This window comes from Micropterus salmoides, unplaced genomic scaffold, assembly GCF_014851395.1.
Source record: "Micropterus salmoides isolate LMB-PRFRI ecotype aquatic unplaced genomic scaffold, ASM1485139v1 Ms_hic_scaffold_14, whole genome shotgun sequence".
Taxonomy (NCBI): Eukaryota; Metazoa; Chordata; class Actinopteri; order Centrarchiformes; family Centrarchidae; genus Micropterus; species Micropterus salmoides.
Window position 1 is genome coordinate 12488137 of NW_024040485.1, and position 17976 is coordinate 12506112.

General features: G+C 40.1%; 2 protein-coding genes across 7 annotated transcripts; one reads left to right on the forward strand and one right to left on the reverse strand.

Moving 5' to 3' along the window:
* The first annotated feature begins 1609 nt into the window (after positions 1 to 1609).
* On the forward strand, positions 1610 to 12297 carry eef1da (eukaryotic translation elongation factor 1 delta a (guanine nucleotide exchange protein)). 6 transcript variants are annotated; one of them, XM_038717725.1, is made up of 8 exons: positions 1610 to 1731; positions 5726 to 5849; positions 8028 to 8084; positions 9030 to 9111; positions 9238 to 9332; positions 9580 to 9780; positions 11122 to 11316; positions 12194 to 12297. In XM_038717725.1, the coding sequence occupies exons 2-8, from the start codon at positions 5733 to 5735 to the stop codon at positions 12230 to 12232; spliced, it is 786 nt and encodes a 261-aa protein (XP_038573653.1). In that variant the 5' UTR covers positions 1610 to 1731; positions 5726 to 5732; the 3' UTR covers positions 12233 to 12297. The 6 variants fall into 6 exon arrangements, with proteins under 6 accessions (XP_038573653.1, XP_038573656.1, XP_038573651.1 ...); XM_038717723.1 differs by lacking the exon at positions 1610 to 1731 and adding an exon at positions 3460 to 3488; XM_038717724.1 differs by lacking the exon at positions 1610 to 1731 and adding an exon at positions 3460 to 3488 and having other exon boundaries at positions 9595 to 9780.
* On the reverse strand, positions 12023 to 17797 carry LOC119901932 (E3 ubiquitin/ISG15 ligase TRIM25-like). The gene is made up of 7 exons (XM_038717721.1): positions 17073 to 17797; positions 16001 to 16087; positions 15670 to 15903; positions 14528 to 14687; positions 14383 to 14433; positions 13016 to 13075; positions 12023 to 12919 (listed from the first exon to the last, which is right to left on the reverse strand). The coding sequence occupies exons 1-7, from the start codon at positions 17676 to 17678 to the stop codon at positions 12393 to 12395; spliced, it is 1725 nt and encodes a 574-aa protein (XP_038573649.1). The 5' UTR covers positions 17679 to 17797; the 3' UTR covers positions 12023 to 12392.
* Positions 17798 to 17976: the final 179 nt, after the last annotated feature.

Below are 17976 nucleotides of genomic sequence, written 5' to 3' on the forward strand. Positions count from 1 at the left end.
TGCAACGTGTTTTCCTTTCCATTTTCCCCCCTCAGCCATAGCCATAACACCCGTATTACAGGCCTTACCAGTGCTACAGGACAAATACATATTGAAAGGGCTTGCTTAAAGAGAAATGTCACCCAATTGTAGAAATTTCATGTATTAATTCTGAGTCTCAGGCAGGTCAGGCATACTTACCTAAATGTCTGTTTTCTTAAAACCTGAAGCTAAAGAGCTAACCATTATATTATCATATCAGTAAGGTGTAAAAAAAAAAAAAAAAATAAGTGGACTCTCACTTTGATTATGTTTAAATACCTGTTGATACCTGTTAGCAATGCTTGAACATGAACTTTATGTGGTTTGACAACTCAGCCTAACCTTGATGGCTCCACAAAGTGAGCGCTTCATCTGTCGTCAGTGGAGCAGATGCTAATTTTACAGCCTGGAGACTTTGGAAAGTGTACAGACTGACTGAACTGTGCGTTCTTATAATAAGTAGCATTCATCTTTGATGTTTAGTGAGAGAAATTTCTGTCAAAGGGTTTTATAGCTTTTACTGTAACAGATAGAAGTGCACTTATAATTGTAGAGATGGTTTTGGACTCAAGATGCTCCCCACATGAATTGTATAAGTACAATGCTTAAAATCCCTGAAGCAATACAGAACAGAACCCAGACACATGCTGTATCACTCAGATATGGGACGATGGAAAAGTCAAGAACTGCAATCACAAGTAATAAGAAACTAGGGTCAATGTTGGACAAAGGAGGAATATTATTCCTCCAACCCTTTTTTCCTTTTCCTTATTAAATGTCCTTATTGAAGATCTCCTGGAGTAGATCTCATGTGAATAAGATGTTGGTCTGATTATGTGATGTCCTTGTGGGTTCAAACCGAACCCCTCTAATGAGAGAGGCTTTACTTTGCAGAAGTGACAAGAGTAAGAGGAGGTTAGCTGAGGCCAGCTTCTTGACTTCTGTGAGATTTCTGAAGCCCTCAGCAGTAATCACTGGAAACATTTAAAAGCTCGTGACACTCATTTTGAAATCTGCATCTAGCAGCAACATGTCATTGAGAAATGTTTTTGCATCATAAAGCTGAAAACTCAAGCGGTCAAAATACATTGCTCAAATTAGCTCCATAAGTCTGCCCTCTGCAGGTCAAGGGAGGAAAAAGTACGTGGCTTCACAAGAAATTTAAACCTGAGCTGAACTTATAATTACTGATATTTAGCCCAGTAATATTTTAGGACATGCGACCCCCGAGGTCCGTTTGTCAAACTGTAAAGGCAAAAGACAAAAGCAGCAGTGCATCGTTGTTCAAACTACATATAAAATCACAGTTATGTATGCAGATGAACTACACAGCCTGTCAAAACATCATGAAAACTCACAGCTCATCGTAAACTGTCGGTCTCTTACACTCACGGGAAATGGAGTCTTTGCCCGAAATGGATCATACCAATCTAAAGGTACGATGTAAATAATAGCAAAAACGCGGGTTCCTTTAGATTTTCAAGATTCATAGAAAATAACGTGCTTCTCTGTGTGTTTGTATATTATTATATTTTTCTTAAACATTAAATAAACGCAGAAATCATCGATAAAGTCGTCGCCCCCCTCCCCTCTGTCACTGAAGAATACAGGCGGCCCGTAACTGCAAGTCCTCTTCTCCCGTCGGATTACAGCCGAGGCAGCACGCAGAGGGACTGTAACCGAGCCATAAAACGTCGAATAAAGCCAAAAGTAAGTGCTGAAGAGTTGTATCTTTACGACCTGGTTCATAACAAAAAGTGTACTGCTTGTAAAACCTATGAACTATTTTGAATTTCGAGTTGTTAAGCGCCACGTGGTCAACAGAACTACAAGTTTCTGGGGCTGTCAGAAAACTAAACTAACCCAACTTTAGCTAGTGTCTGGGTGAGCAAGCAACAGATGGAATATAACACGAGTTTCTCCTGTCATTGCTCTCACTTTAACTGTGCCTTTTACCTTATATTTGATATGTATTATAAATGAATTGCCCACTTCCTTTAAATGTTTTTCCTCTACGTGTAACGTTATTATTGGCACGTTGCACATACTTGTTAATTGTTAATCTTTGTTGTGTTATATTTCTATATTGTCAATTTATGTACACAATTTTCTCTTCCTTTCTGATACGACTGCACAACAAAACCCTGGATAATGCACATGTTAATATTTGCGACGTTGTTCTTTCTCTGCAAGTAGCTGTATTATTTTCTCTATTCTATTATTATTATTATTATTTTAAATCTTATATTGTCTATAATATTTTATATTTTTATATTTATTTATGTCAGCTGTATGTTTGTCTACGTGTAGCACCTTATCACCAAAGCAAATTCCTCCTATGTGTAAAACACTACTTGGCAATAAAAGCTCCTTCTGATTCTGATTATAGTTTTGCTTTGATGTTGGCATTCCTCAAAGTAGATTAAATCATAGCCATCTGGTGGTTGTTTTTTTCCATTAAGGCTTTTATGAGAAGTTTTGTGTTGTCTCTTATTTCTCTGTTGGGCATTAGCTTCCCATTCCAGATACAAAAGGTGAGTGTTGAAGCTGCTTTTCAGCTGATGCTTTAACATACACTGGTTTATTGCTGTCTTGTGGTGTAGTGGAAGTATTTTACAACCAGTTGCAAGTTTACTAGTTAACACACATAACCAAAACTAATGCAGTGTAATACAGCACACCTGCACTAAACTGGTACTATACCAGAACCATATTACATTTCACTGAGAGGTGTTTCCAGCATTTCAACTACTCCCATTGATATATGGGGAGATGGGCTGTAACTTAGTTATTTCCATTATTGACTGCTGGTTGTTTGCTCAAATAACCAGTTCATCTTTTTGTTAACATTGCAGAAAAAAAATACCTGTCACAATTCCCAGAGCTAAAGACATATATATTCAAATTACTTGTTTTGTCCAACTAGCAGCCAAAACCCCAAAAAGATTTCATTTACACTGTTCTAAAACAGACATTCTGTCTATTGACTAATTTTTTCAGCTTACAAGGAGAACAAAATATTAGAAATTCCTCCCAGATGAACACAGGTCAACAGCTTAAAAACTACAAAATTAGTAAAGTTGAACCACTGTGTAAAACTTCCACATGAATGTTGCATGTTTTACTACAGGGCTGTTGTGTTAGGCTGCACTAGTTTTAGCTAGGTGTACTTCATTAAATGGAGGTATATATCTGCACTAACAGTGCTGTAAGGAATGTATCGCAAAGGTTTGCAAGTACGTTTTTGTGTTTTTATATATGGCGACATTTTTGATTTCATGCATGAAAATGTAAATAGTGTCTTTTGGTTGTGATGTTTGCCTGCTTGTTTAAAGGCACTGCTACTATCAGAAACATTTTGGTTGTATTTTCAATATAATTCAAATGTATGTGATTGCTTTGAATTATTTAAATATTCCATTCCACAATAGGTAGCGTACATTATCCTCCAGTATGCCAAAACAAAGGTGAGCCAGACACTGTTGCACAAGTTGTTTTTTGGGGGGTGTTTCATAAGAAACATCGTGTCATATTTAATGCATTTCACAGTGTTTCCTTGTTAATTCGACACAACTGCTAGTTTTGCATCACACTTGTCATCATTATCTGGGTGTAATTCACCCTGTGTGTTTCAAGTCAAAATTGCAATGCTTCTTAGTCATAAAATCACTAGATAAAAAATATATTTGTACTGCATTGATTTTCACATTTGAAACAAACATGGAGGAAACACTGCAAACACATCCTAACCTAAATGTTGGCCATTTTCACCAATCATTTTGCATTGTTTGTTTTGGCTTTTTGAAAGTCCAATGTGAGATTGATCAATGAACTGTTAACTGTTGGTGGTGTTCCATATAGCAGACAGAAATGAGGCCCTTTGCATTTTTATCTTGATTATTCTATTCTTATTCGGGTTTTGAACTCTTCCTGTAAAGGAAAACAGATATTTTCTGGACAACTTAAGCTTTTTGATCAATCAACTGTCTCTTTGCCCTCATGACCACATTGGCATCACAGATCTGCTGTTTTGAGCTTTCTTTGATGCATCTAACCAACAAAGTTCCTTTGTGATGCTAACTTCACACTGAACTAATGGCTGTAGCCTCCACCTGTTGCTTCTTTTCTTTCCTCATAAACCTGACACAAAAGTGAATAGAGAAGAGACCCCTTTGATAGAAGAATGGATCAGTCATTGCCAAACCGTTTGCAAGGAGAAGCCCCACGGCATGCTGTACCGGTGGGGGCCTTCAGGCAGGGTGGTAATCCTACTCTGGAGAGAGGCATCATCAGCGGAGACAACATCCAGTTTGGGAGGCTGCGCCAACACACACGTCTATCCCATTCAGAGAGCCAGAGCACTGGGGCTGAAGAAGAGTGGTTGAACACCTACATGGATGCGAGCAGTTCCTATAGTCAAAGCCCCGTCCTCCAAGGCATGCAGGCTGAGATTAACTACAAACGCCGCCCCGCCTCTAATGGCAATGGGCCGCTGTCATCCTCTCCGAGGAGTCCAAACACCAGAGGCTACTTGACCTTCCAGTCCAGGCGCATTCGCAACCAACAGCAGGATCAGGGGCACCCCGTCACCACTGTGAAGGCCTCTGGTACCCCCCAATGTCAGTACAGTAGGGGCCGCAATCGCACCTCCTCTGAGACAGAGCAGCGGGGCAAAGGCAGCAGGGGCCCAACCCGGAGAAGAGTCCTTTCTGAGACGGAAAGCAGGCCCAGATGGGACAAGTATGGCACCTCTAATACAGGCAATGGGAGAGACGTGATGTGTGTTTCCAGTTTTTTTTTGTTTTTTAACTACTATGATTTTTTTGTTTTTTTTTTTTTTTATTGTCTGTCTGCATTTTTGTTTGGCCTTTTTGTGTGTGATATTTTTGAATATGCAGGTTTATAGATCATTCATTCACTTAAAATTAGGTCAGTCCATTGGTACATCAGAGGTGCCAACACAGAGGGCTTCAGCATAATATTTCAACTTTCTTACTTATTATTTTCACTGTTTATGTCGACATCATTGTGGTGAAATTAAGGGATTTTGACCATGATAACTTTCTATACAATCCTGTGCCATGTTTTCATCAGAAAATCCTTTAACTAGTACAGTTACCTGGATCAAAGCACACCCATCAATGCAGCCTTTTGCATTTAAGTGTGGCCTTGTGACAGTATTAGGAGCCATGCAGTCATGTACGGTCACGTATAGTGAACTGTGTCTGTGTTTGATAATTGTCCAACAAAGTGGACCTCTGCTATCACTAAGGGGAGTTGTTAGCAGGCAGGGACCAACCTTTTGTTCTATAATCCAGACTTTGCAGACCAGGCAACTGTTTCACTGAATGAGGAATTTGTACATGCCTGTCTGCTGCAGTAACCCATCAGCAAAATGAAAAAAGGAGGTGAAGCATATTTGGTTTGTTTTTTAACCCCCCCCCCCTTTTTTTCTTTTTTTTAATGTTACTGTTTATTTCACAGAAACTGCTGTGTGTTGTGCTGCCATTAATTTATTGTGTTTATGATAAACTGTCTGCGTTGTGCTTTGGTTTGGGAAGCCATGTTCTCGTGTCATTTGTTTCTTGTCACTGGTTGTGCTGGCTGTAAAGACTGAACGCCTGGTCATGGCCCTTTGTGAATAGATAGTGTTGGGTGCAGCTTGATATTGTTTGATGGTTTTTACCTTTTTTACCCCCCCCAGTACCAACATGAGTGGACTGCAGTGTCTCGCCTCAGAGAACATCTGGTTCGACAAACAACGCTACGATGAGGCGGAAAGGTGCTTCTATGAGGGAGCCAACGGACCCTCCACAGAACAGCGACAGGTAGCACATTTTTGTTTTTCTTTTGATACCTTGACTGTTTTATGCAGCCCAACAGCAAAGCTATTTTAGTTTTGTGTAGTTAGGATATTGTTCATTGTGTTATCAAACTGATCATTCTTAAAACATAAGGCCAATTGTTTTTTAGACAGTCTTCATTGCCAATCGTCCTCTTGTCTCTTGATGCTGTCTTTTGAACACCACCTCAGCTCATGCTGCCCTGTCAGTCACAGGCCTATTAGTTTAAGCAATAGTTGCATCATCGTCAGCCACAGCCCGGAGCAGCTGTGTGCATGTGAGTTAAGCCACTCGATTTAGATGTGGCTCGTCCTAGTGAGAGCGGGTCAGGTGGTTTGGCAGCTGTCTCTGCTTCTCAGGCTCGCCAGGGCTGCAGCGGCTCTTGAGTTTCTACACAGGCCTGGGAAACAATGAGATTATAGTATAATCACTTCCCAAATCACAAAAAAGCCATATGTGCTAACTGACCCCTTGTGATTATAAGTAATGCAGCGTTTTCGAGATGTGTGCCCTGCAGTAGAGCAGTGTGGAGCAGAAACAATGTCCTGGTTACTCAGGATAAACCAGAGATCAAGTTGTCAGGTGTTTATTTCACTAGGTACGTTTCTTGGGTGGAAAGTAGTTTTAATGAAAATGGCTCACATCAGTAAACATGTACTGAACTCTGGGGATGTGCGTGTCAGGTCAGGGGTTTGTGTACCCACATGCCTGCTGCTGAAATGTGTGGAACCTTTTTTATATTGCAACATAAGGCACAACTAAATAAACCTGTAGCTCACATTTATTTGCTCATCATTTCTTTTCCACTTATTAAAAAATATTTAACAGTTATCTAACAGTTTCATCCTAAATGTTGGGTGTATGGGCTGTCTTGCTTTTGTCTGTTTTGCATGCTGCTTTCTGTCTTTCTTACTGCTCCGGCTTCATCACTGCTTTACCCACACATACCTGCAGGAGAGAGAAGTTAATGCTATCCTGCAGGACATTGCTAAATCCCGACAGAATATCCAGCAGTCCCTAAATGTAGTGAGTACTGTACTACAAATGAGCTGCAGGCGCGCACACAACACCCGCAGTGGCAGGACTGTACTCACTAATGTTCGTATACCAGTGCTAAAACATGGGTATAGCTCTTAAAAGTAGATATGATTTAATTATAGACTGCAAGTTCTGTGTGACTCTAGCATTAGTCCCAGAAAGGGACTGAAATAATTAATGTTCTACATTATGTGACAAGACACTTATTCTCCCTCTGCTTGCTTCTCATCAGTGAATAAGCTGCTTATGTGTCTTTGCATCATTTGCATTTGTGACCTATGAGTGTGGTCCCTTTTGCATAAACAAGTGAAAAATAAGGATTTTAAAGGATAATTGTTCCTCCTGTTCACACTGGTTGTCCACTTTTAAAGCAATGTGAATGTAAGTAATTGGTGATGATATCCCAGTCCATGTTATGTGCAAAAACCTTTTTAAATACAAAATTAATTACTCCCCCTCTGCCCTTGGCTTAGCAAGTAAACAAGCAAACAAGGATTCAAACAAATAGACCACTGCGGATTTTGTCCCCACACCCTTACTTTCAAATTGCTTCAAGAAGGTATTTCTTTGCGGCCAGGAGGAACGATTACAGTGACTAATAACACTCAACATGTTCATGGGTATGCGAGTACTGGATTGATGAATTAGAAAAATGTGAAGCTGTCTTTTCTTCTTTTTTTTAAGTTCAAGCAGGACTTCAAACCAAAATGAGCTGCTGTATTGTTCACCAACAAAATTCTTTGAGCTTGTTTGTGAGGAACGGCTATCCAAGAGTCAACTGTGTCTAAGACCTGAATGATTAGTGATTTTTAAGGCACCACCTTAAACATGATGAAATGGTTAAAGGACTCTGTAGAGCTCCAGGATTGGGTTGATGTTTCCCATTTTAGCACTTTGGTGACTTTTTAACTAGTCATTTGATTTAGTGTTGATACAAAAAGTTGATTAATGCAGTTTAAAATTAGTGTTTTCTATCTATCTATTCTCTCTCGGTGTCTATCCTAATCTGAAGCAGTGGATGTTGAAGCATGTAAAGCATCCGACTTTCTACCTACAACCACTACTTTTCTTTTTGTGTTCATGTTTCCCCCCCCTTACCTTCACCTTGTACATCACCGGGTGCAGGTGAAAACGGCCCTGCAGCAGGGTAAAGGGCGCCAGCACAAACGGCAGCACAGAAACGTAAGTCCTCCTCGTCCAGCTTTGCTGCTCAGGCCTGTGAGCGCTGCATGCCTGAGACAGACGGCCATGGTGTGCTGGCTGTTGTCTGCTGCTGCCTGAAATCGGGGTGTGCTACTGTTGTCACAGCACTAAGATGTCTCATCCTGTACCACCATCTTATGGTCCTGCATCATTTTTTAACTACCACTAACTGATTCAGAATGTATGTTTTTGATCTTGACTAGATATTGTTATTATTATGTGATCATCATTAAATACTTTGTAAATAGCTAATCAATTTAACAGCTAGCTGGCTCTGTCCAAAGATATGAAAACATACACCTACCAGCACCCACCGGAGGTCACTAATTAACATCACATGTCGCTATTAAATATAATCCATATAAATACAAAAAGTGCGTGTTTATTTATTTTGTCTTTAAAGATTTTGTCTTTAAATATAAGTGGTTTTGTTACTCTCTGGACAGAGCTAGCTGTATTAAACTGGGCTTATAGGTTGCTGGCTAGATTTATATATTTTAAAAGATTCATATTTAAATATGAGTGGTATCGAATCTTCTCATCTTTCAAGAAAGCAAATACATTTTTCCAGTAATAAATTGTGAGGGGGAAAAAATGACTGTGTACCTCAAGCTGGTGTCTTGTTTGTTTAAAAACTCTGGCTTGTCTGTCTGCATGCGGTCAATGTAAATTAAATCATCATTAAATCATCATTAAATCATCTATGGGGATAGTTGATTTCAACATCAGCATTGTGTGTGTGAACTGTTTCCAGATCAGTGTTGTGTGATATATTTTAGCCTTGCATGTCTTTCTTTTTAAACTTCACCACTTTTGACTGTTTATTTTTCACAACCTGGATGATGGTGCGTTTGCTTTGTTACTATTTGATCCCTAGCCTACCACATGACACTTGCTAATTAATTTGTGTTTATCTTTCGACAGTCTTCCTCCCATGCAGGAGGAGACCAGGAGCTGGTCTCACGCATGAAGAGCCTGGAACTGGAGAACCAGAATCTACACAAAGGTGTGCGCGTGTGTGTGTGTGTGTGTGTGTGTGTGTGTGTGTGTGTGTGTTTTTCAGGTATCTCTGACCTGTAGCTTACTTGTTGCACCTTATTCATACTTAACTGTCATATTGTTTGCTTGTTAGTGGTAAAGGAGATGAGGGCAGCCCTGCAGAAGCTGGAGTCCAGAGTTGGCATGCTTGAAAAGAGCCCTGCATCAGCAGCTGTCCCATGTGTTAAGGTGGATAACTAAGACGCAAGTTACTACATGTATATGTTCACTGTATATTTAAAACAGGTCTGGTCATCTATTCTATCTTCTCTTGTTTTTGATTTTAGTCCTGATGTTTTGTTTCTGATTGAATTGTTTTTTTTTTTTTTGGGAGGCCTTTGTATAATCCCTTTGGCTTCCTTCCTCCCCTTGTTGGTAAAAGCTTACCTTCATAGACATTTACTATCATCCATTTTTATTTTATTTTTTTGACCAGACTGCTCCAGTCAAGGCTGCTCCAGTCAAACAGGTAGAAAATGGTGATGACGACGATGACGACATTGACTTGTTTGGCAGTGATGATGAAGATGAGGAGGCAACACGCCTCAAGCAGGAGCGCATTGATGCCTACGCAGCCAAGAAGTCCAAGAAACCCGCCCTCATCGCCAAATCATCTATCCTGTTGGATGTCAAGCCCGTATGTATGCTCCTGTGTCATGTAGCTCATTAATGATAGTTCCATTGCAGGTGTGTTATCATGTAGGGAAACTACAGTTCACAGGATGACAACACGAAAGTTGTCTTCCCAGGCCATGAATTTGATGTAATAATGATTCAATATTTTCTTGTTTTGGAAAAGGTGAAGAAAAAAACTAATTTATCTACTTAAATCTTAACAAAAAAAGAAACCCAGTGCATTTAAGTCAACTCCTCATAAAATGTGGCAAGCTTCCTAAGCAGTGATGGTGATTTAAGAAATTTCCAGGTCTGGGTGGAGAAATGTTCCCAGACTATGCCCCTAATCTATATTCTGAAATATAAAATTCTGAATTTCTAAAAATAAATTGATCATACAAGTAGGCAGTGGTGCTAGGAGCAGGCAGGCAGCCAGCACAACCAAAATGTTTACTACTGTGTAAGAGAGACTCTACGCCTGCATGTCACAGCCCAACAGCTCCCCCCAAGTGCCTTATGAGCGTTCTAGGAGCACGACAGCAATCTTAAACAGACACATGGCTGACCGTGACAAACTAATATTTCTTATGTGCACACAGTTGAACTCTCAGCAGTGCCCTTGGTGGTAAATGTGCCGTAGATGGGAAAACTGTATTGAAAGACGGTTCAGTTATCAAACTGACAACTGCCTCAAACACCATTGTTTCCTCCTTCATATGTAAATCTTTGAAAGAAATTCAAATTCTTAGGCCTTTTTTAACATTTTCCCAAATAACTTTTGCGATGAAGATGACTTGCAGAGATTGTTTAACTGAATAATAACACTGACGACATATTTTGACATCAATTTACATGCAGAACAGGTTATACTGTTTGATAGTTTTATTAGTTGTTTTAATTACATAAAGGCAAATATACTTTATGTTGCCTTTTAGTTGATGGACTATGTCCCCATGGAAACGCATATTGTACAACATCAAGGGCACTGCTTAGAGTTCAGTACACAACTTATTTTATTTTTTTTTTTTTTCCAACTCGTGTTTGGCTTGCATTTATAATAGAAAATATGTGGGGAACAATAAATATTTTAATAGAAAATTAGTATTTCTAGCATTGGTTACTTCCTCTGACAGTGGAACACCGTCTAACTTTCTGTGTAGTTAACATTAAGTAACATTGATTTGTATGAGGTACAGTACCTAGCTACAATCTTCTGGTAATTATTTGGCATACATAGTCAGAATGTACATACATGTTGACAGTTGTATTTTAAAACCATAGATTTAAACTGATAGATCCCATGTTGAATTTGTCTTTATAGCTTTAAGTTAATGTCTGTCTGCCCCCCCCCTTGTTCCCTTAGTGGGACGATGAGACTGATATGGCGAAGCTGGAGGAGTGTGTGCGCTCGGTGCAGATGGACGGGCTCCTGTGGGGAGCATCCAAACTGGTGCCAGTTGGCTACGGCATCAAGAAGCTGCAGATCAACTGTGTGGTTGAGGACGACAAAGTTGGCACTGACATCTTGGAGGAGGAGATCACCAAGTTTGAGGACTATGTAAGTAACGGCCACTTTGAATTTGTTCCCCCTAATCAGAAAACATTTTCAGTTACCTGGAGTAGCCATGTTGAAAACTTTGGTTTTACCTGCTGATGTTTTAAAGGTAGAGGAAGCGATTCTGGAGAAATCCAACACCATGACAGATACCATGATATAGCGCGAACAACAACACAGCAAGCATTGTAACTAATGTTAGCTAAGTTGCGGATTAACACACTCGCTACCGTAGCTGCAAAGCTAACATGCAGAGAGGACGAGACTGTCCCAGAGCCAGCACACCAGCTCCAGACAGCGATATTCACAATTCTGCTACTGCAGCTATCACAGCAGCAGCGTATCTTGGCAAACTAGAAAGCAAGCTGAATGTCTGTGGGCAAGTCATTTAACTTTAGCTGACATGCAAATCATGGCAGGAACAGCTGTTATAGCGTTGTGTGGGCTACTTGTGGTTTTTTTTTCCCCTATACAAAGCCAGGGTTATGTACAAACACTTTTTCCCCAGCGCACACAGAACGGACCGCTAGTTGAGATATTCACTGAATTTGACAAAGATGTGTATTGGATTAGAATCGCTTACCCTACTTTAAGACGTGTTATACATTTCTATCTCCACCCCAATAATGTGGAGCTGTATTTCATTTGTGGTACTCAGAAATTGAAAATTGCAGTACAAGATTCAACAGCAAAATCTCTTCCCAGAATCTGTCGGTCAATACGTTTATATGGATACATGTGCTTTATTGACTTTAAATAAAATGGCTTGGACATACAAATTGCTGATAAAATAGATTTGTTGTACATTAAATCACTATAACACCATAAATATGTTCAAATGGGTATACAGTTTGATTTGTTGAACCTTTTTTCTCTGCAGATCCAGAGTGTAGATGTTGCTGCCTTCAATAAGATCTAAGCTCCACCAGCCCTTAACCAGCTCCCAAGTGTTGATGCTGCTCCCGGCTTGTGCGGTTATTAAAATGCTATTAAAATGCTATTAAAAGTTTTGAGCACAAAAATCTGTGTTTCATTATTATTGTAAGTCAAACAAATACTTTAAACCCTGTATTTTACATTTAAAGAGAGCATAGCCTCAAAGTAGAGCTCAGCCCCACCCAAAATCCTGGGTACACAGGCTGGGTGAATGTAGTCTTGATTTTATGGAGTAAAACCATTGAATCAGAAACATTATAGAAGGACAAAGTCCCTGCCCTGAAGTCCAGATACACTGCTATCCTGCTGCAGCAGGGGGCAGCGATGGTCACAGTCTCCTTATCATGCTGAAATGAACAGACTGAGGGAGAGCAATCCAGGCTCCAGGATTTGGAGTTGTGTCCAATCTTGCAGTCGCTCCCTCCTCCATTCCTGCTCATGTTTTTGTAGCAGACACCGATGGAAACTCCTCCCTTACCAGACCACTCTACCTCCCAGTAGCAGCGTCCAGCCATCCCAGCTCTGCCCAGCACCTGGGCCCAGCTGGAGAAGCGAGACGGGTGGTCCGGGTAGGGCTGCGGGTCCAGAAGTGTTGTCACCACTCTTAGACCATCAGAGAAGCTTAGATAGGGATTGGCTGTGTTGGTGTCCAGAGTTATCTCATTGTAATCTGGGCATAGTAGATGCACATTGTCAAACACAAACTAGTGGTAATTAGTTTCATAAATATGGATGTTGGTAAAGTTTATCAAATAATTGTGCTTACATTGTAGAAAATCAGCTCTTGTCTTTGGTTCTGAGTTGTAGGTTATGCCCGTGTCTTTTGCTGTTAAAGTGCAGGATGACATGTTAAACAGAATAGGTCCCTGTTCATTTTTCCCATAGACAATGTGAGTCAAGTTGGACCCCTTCTACTGCTTGGACTGGCATGGAACTTTTTAAATGGTAAGGACAAAAGCTAAAGAACTATGTTCGAAACTATATGGTTTTTAAATTAAAAAAACAGACTTACAGAAAAACTTTGAGGTAGATGTTAACTATGATTCCTAAGGTGCATTTATTTTGAAACCAATCACTGAGCATAAAATTCTGAAATAAAGAAGCATTTTGAATTGCTCCTCTTATTGGCCTTTTCTCCATGATAACAAGGCTCATGGATATTGTAGTATTACCTGTCCAAGTGAAATTGGAAGCCCATTTCTGCCACTGATTGAAAAAGAAAAAAAAGATCCTGTAAGTCACAGAAATTTCAAAATATTCACTTAGCATCTCAAAATTTTGAGATTCTCTACTATATTTTGAAACCGTTTCTCATAGTGACTTGCAGGATTTTCCCCCCCCATCACAGTGGTGGAAATTAGCTTCCATCACAAATTGAATTGAATTACTTACCAGTGTCCCCTCCCACTTATTAACTCTTATTTACAACATTTTAATTGATGTTTGCCAAGCCCCGCCCCCTTAGTTACTGGCTGCTATTCCTGGCAAGCTTTCTGTTCTGGCGTTGCACACTTCCAGTTGATAACTGGCAGATTTACAACTTGAAATTTGTAATTTTTGAAACAATGACTCCTTGACTCCAGACAGCATAGATAAAATCACTTCACATTTGTAGCTATTTGTTTGCCATGCGAAACAGAAAATGTCAATTGTAGCTGCCAGATTTGATCAACTACAGCTATTAACTGTTTAAAATGCAGATTCCAGTTAACTTAAATTGTTCCAGACTGACTTATTTAAAAACTACAATCTAGTGAAAAGGTTCTTACGCACTTCATGGCTACAATAAACTATGTATCTAAAACCGATACAGTTGACTGTGGCTAAACTGGCATAAGTCTGCATCATCACCAGCAGATAAGATTTATGTTAGAAGACATGGGAATAAACAGCATTACAGCCAGTTAATCCTGCCAGTATGATAAGGAAAACGTAAGACCAGACGGTTTGTTATTACACAACACTGTTTGGCATACACTGTTCGTATTTTCAAACTGCTTTAACTTAAATTTAAGAGTGGTTAGCTAAAGTATGTTGGGCAAATGGAGATCTGTCTCAGGTAACATAAGGCTAGGGTTTCTGAAATGTAAACCTTTAGTTAAAAGGTCAATTAAAAAAAAAACAACCTCTTACCTTTAGTCTTTACCGAGGTACTTTGGTGTCTGGCTTCCTTAAGTGAAATTACTAGAAATGCAGGCAAGTAAATAGTGATTTTAGTGACTGTTTTTAATTTTCATCATCTTTGTGGTAATCGGTTGAAAAAGAGACTGAGGCCTACCTTTTTCAGAGACCCTGTTAAATTCTTTTTCAAGTGTTTTGTCCAGACCGTCTTTGATATCAGCCAGGGCTCCTGTCATGGTTTTATACATCAAATATTGAAGCGCATCAGTGTTGGGCATCTCCACAGTCTTTGCAGGGAAATGAAGAGACTTGCACTTCTGCAATGACACGCAACACAACCAAATTAGAGGACAGAATTTGAATAGAAACACAACAACCTTAAACCAGGAAGGAATCACTTTGTCGGTCATGAAACTACTTTGAGTTTACACCTCACACAGCAAGCATGGCAGACTAGATACGTTTGCCCTGTGTTACATTTGATCATTTGTCTTTACCTAACAGTTTTAGAGTGCTTCACACAAGGCGCGTCAAAAACAAATACATCAAAATGTAAATGTTTAAAAGGGTAAATAAAATACATTAACTGGACTACAATAATAATGTAATGCTTCAGGATGACCTTATACACCTTGATAAAACCAGACCAGAAAAAAAAACAGAAAAATGATTTCTCAATCATATTTCCCGGTCAACTATAATTCAATGACTTTTCAATCAAGTATAATCGGGACAACTATAAATAAATATTATTCCTATGTCACGCTCATACATGGTCGTTTTTCATCAGTATTGCAATATTGATTCAACATTTATTTAGGGTTGAGATTTCAATCTTAACCATTCTGATGATTCAGATGGAAAAAATCAATATTTATTCAATGTAGTCTTGCTATCTGGGTAGTGTTTGGAAGGGAGAGGAGAGGTGTGCTGCAGCTCAGTGTTTTTCCACCAGTGTTTTTGAGGGCGTGTCGGACTAGTCGCTCAGCTTCATTGTGATGTCACAAGAAAGGGAAGTAAAGGCTGGACTACAAACAAGCTGTTTTCAGGCTGTTCAGAGCAGAGTTTTCTGTGGGAGATGTGAACTCCCTTTGGGGTGGACTTTAGGCTTTTTCATTTTGCAAACCTATTACATGCACAAAAAAGATATATAACTCAATAAAGGAGAGGGAAAAAGCCAAAAACCATAATACCACCTCTTTAAGTGTAATTCTTAAAAGTTACGATAAATACAGAAATATTGCAAAGAGCCTTAAAGGTAATCAAATGTAAACTACAGCTTATCTTTTTCTTCCATACCTCAAGAAAGTGGATGTGGTCCTCGGTGTGGGAAAGCTTCTCCAGCTCTGCATCAGCCCTCCTCAGCTCAGCTAGCTCCCTCTGTATCTTCTCCAGCAGCTCCTCAGCCTGATTGACAGCTGCTCTCTCCTGGACTCTGAGCAGCTCCTTCACATCACAGCTTTGTTTCTCTATGGAGCGGATCAGCTTGAAGAATACCCTCTCACTCTCATCCACTGCTGCTTGTGTGGAGTGCTGCAGAGGATAAAGTCCTCTAGGAATCAGGCACACGCCACTTTTGTGTAGAGTCAACAACATATTTAAAGCTCCTATATATTGAAAATACACTCACCTTGATGTACTTGACAACATATCTGAGTTCCTTCTCCGTGTCCTTCAATTTATGCACAGACTTCAAAGAGGTTTCTTGGAGTTTTTTCTAAAGGAATACAAAAGATGAATATCACACAGCGCAGTCCCTCAGGCGGCTGAGGCGAATATTCCTTCCACAGTTGACTTTCAAGATGGAAAATTTTGATTTACAATCAAAAGGACTGGATTGCACTGGAAGGCCTTTGGTCCATCAATCTAAACTTTTGACACAGTAACATCAGAGCACAAGATATGGCTGCAAGACCAGGGCACATTTTACACTCCCCGTATTCAATATTTCAAACGCAGAAGCCTTTAAACCAGGCTACAAAAAGACATCATCTATACAAATGTGAGCTGTTCATTATCACAGTCAGCTTGGAGCTGCAGCAGCGGCTGTGACAAACAGCCCATGGAAGCAATTAAGGTACTTTAAGTGGGACCCCTAAACTAACACAAATTAGACAGCGGACCCCCATTTGAGAAGATTATGTCCCTGGGTTCCCCATCTGATAGGATTTTTGCTTTTAGATGTTTTATTACAGAAATTGTATGAAGGCCATGACCGAAATAGTCAGACATTCTGTCACTGTGCTACTTATGGATAGAATTATAACAAAAATAAAGTATTCCCCTTTTTGCAGGGGACCCCCTGGAATTTCCTCAAGGAGCCCTGGGGGTCCCCAAGACCACTTTGAGAACCACTGCCATATAGCACAAAATAAGCCCACGCTAATCCTTAGGATGTCATAGTGATGTAATCGGGGGTTATTTTCTCAGAGTTCAGGAAGCTCACACTATAAACAAAAATTTCAGGGGCTCAGGAGTACCATCCAACTATAGTACCTTAACTTTAATATTTAAAGTCAAATACATACATACGCTACTTTCAGGTAAACCCTGGGTTGAATTTTGTGCTTTAGAGCAGTAAAATAAAAAGTAAGTTATAATCAATTCATTAATTTATTCAACTGCAAATCGTGCTGTTCAGAAAAATGTATACACCCCAAAATTGAGATGAATTTATAATTAATAAAAATATTGAATCCCACCTGTTGTGCTGCTCTCTGATCCGCCACTGAGACTGCGTCGTGGCCCTTATGTCTCTCTTTCACACACTGGGAGCACACACACTGCTGGTCAGTGCGACAGTACAGACTCAGTAATTTATCATGCTGCGGGCACAGCTTCTCTCTCAGCTGACCTAAAGCTGGGATTAATTTATGGGTCTTCCCATGAAAGCGTTCTTCGTGGACTCTGGAGTGAACCGCACAGTAAGACTCTGAACACACGAGGCAGGATTTAACAGCTTTGCCTTTTCTCCCGGTGCAAACATTGCATTTCTCCTCGTCAGGTTTGGCAGGGTGTTGAGCTGAAGCATTAAGTCTCGTTCCCTGAAACTTTTCCGCCACTTCAGCCAGAACTGTGTTTCTGCTCAGCAGAGGTCTCGGGTTAAACACCTGCCTGCACTGTGGGCAGCTGTACTGGCCTTTCTGCTTGGGCCCTTTCCAGAAGTCTTCAATGCAGTCCAGACAGTAGCTATGTCCACAGGGGATCGTCACCGGGTCTCTTAAAACCTCGAGACACACCGAACAACAAAACTGGTCTTGTTCAATCGAAATTATTGCTGCTGCCATTTCCACACAAACTCGGAGCATAAACCGGAAGGGACAGAGGGGGCGTGGCTCACAGGTGTGCTGATGATTTACAGCGTGTCAGGTTTTACCTGCTGCACCATGACGCCTCCAATCACAGTCAGCAAACCAGCAAACAGGCTGTCACAGACAAAACAAACTGTGCAAACAACCTTCTATTGAACCCCCTCTCCCAGGTATACATTAGGTATACATTAGGTAAATTCATATTAGATGCTCTGACCTACAGTATTGATGTTTTTTTTTGCCACGTATAATTTTACATAAAAGCACTGCAGTGTGTTTGTGTTTGCAGGCAACT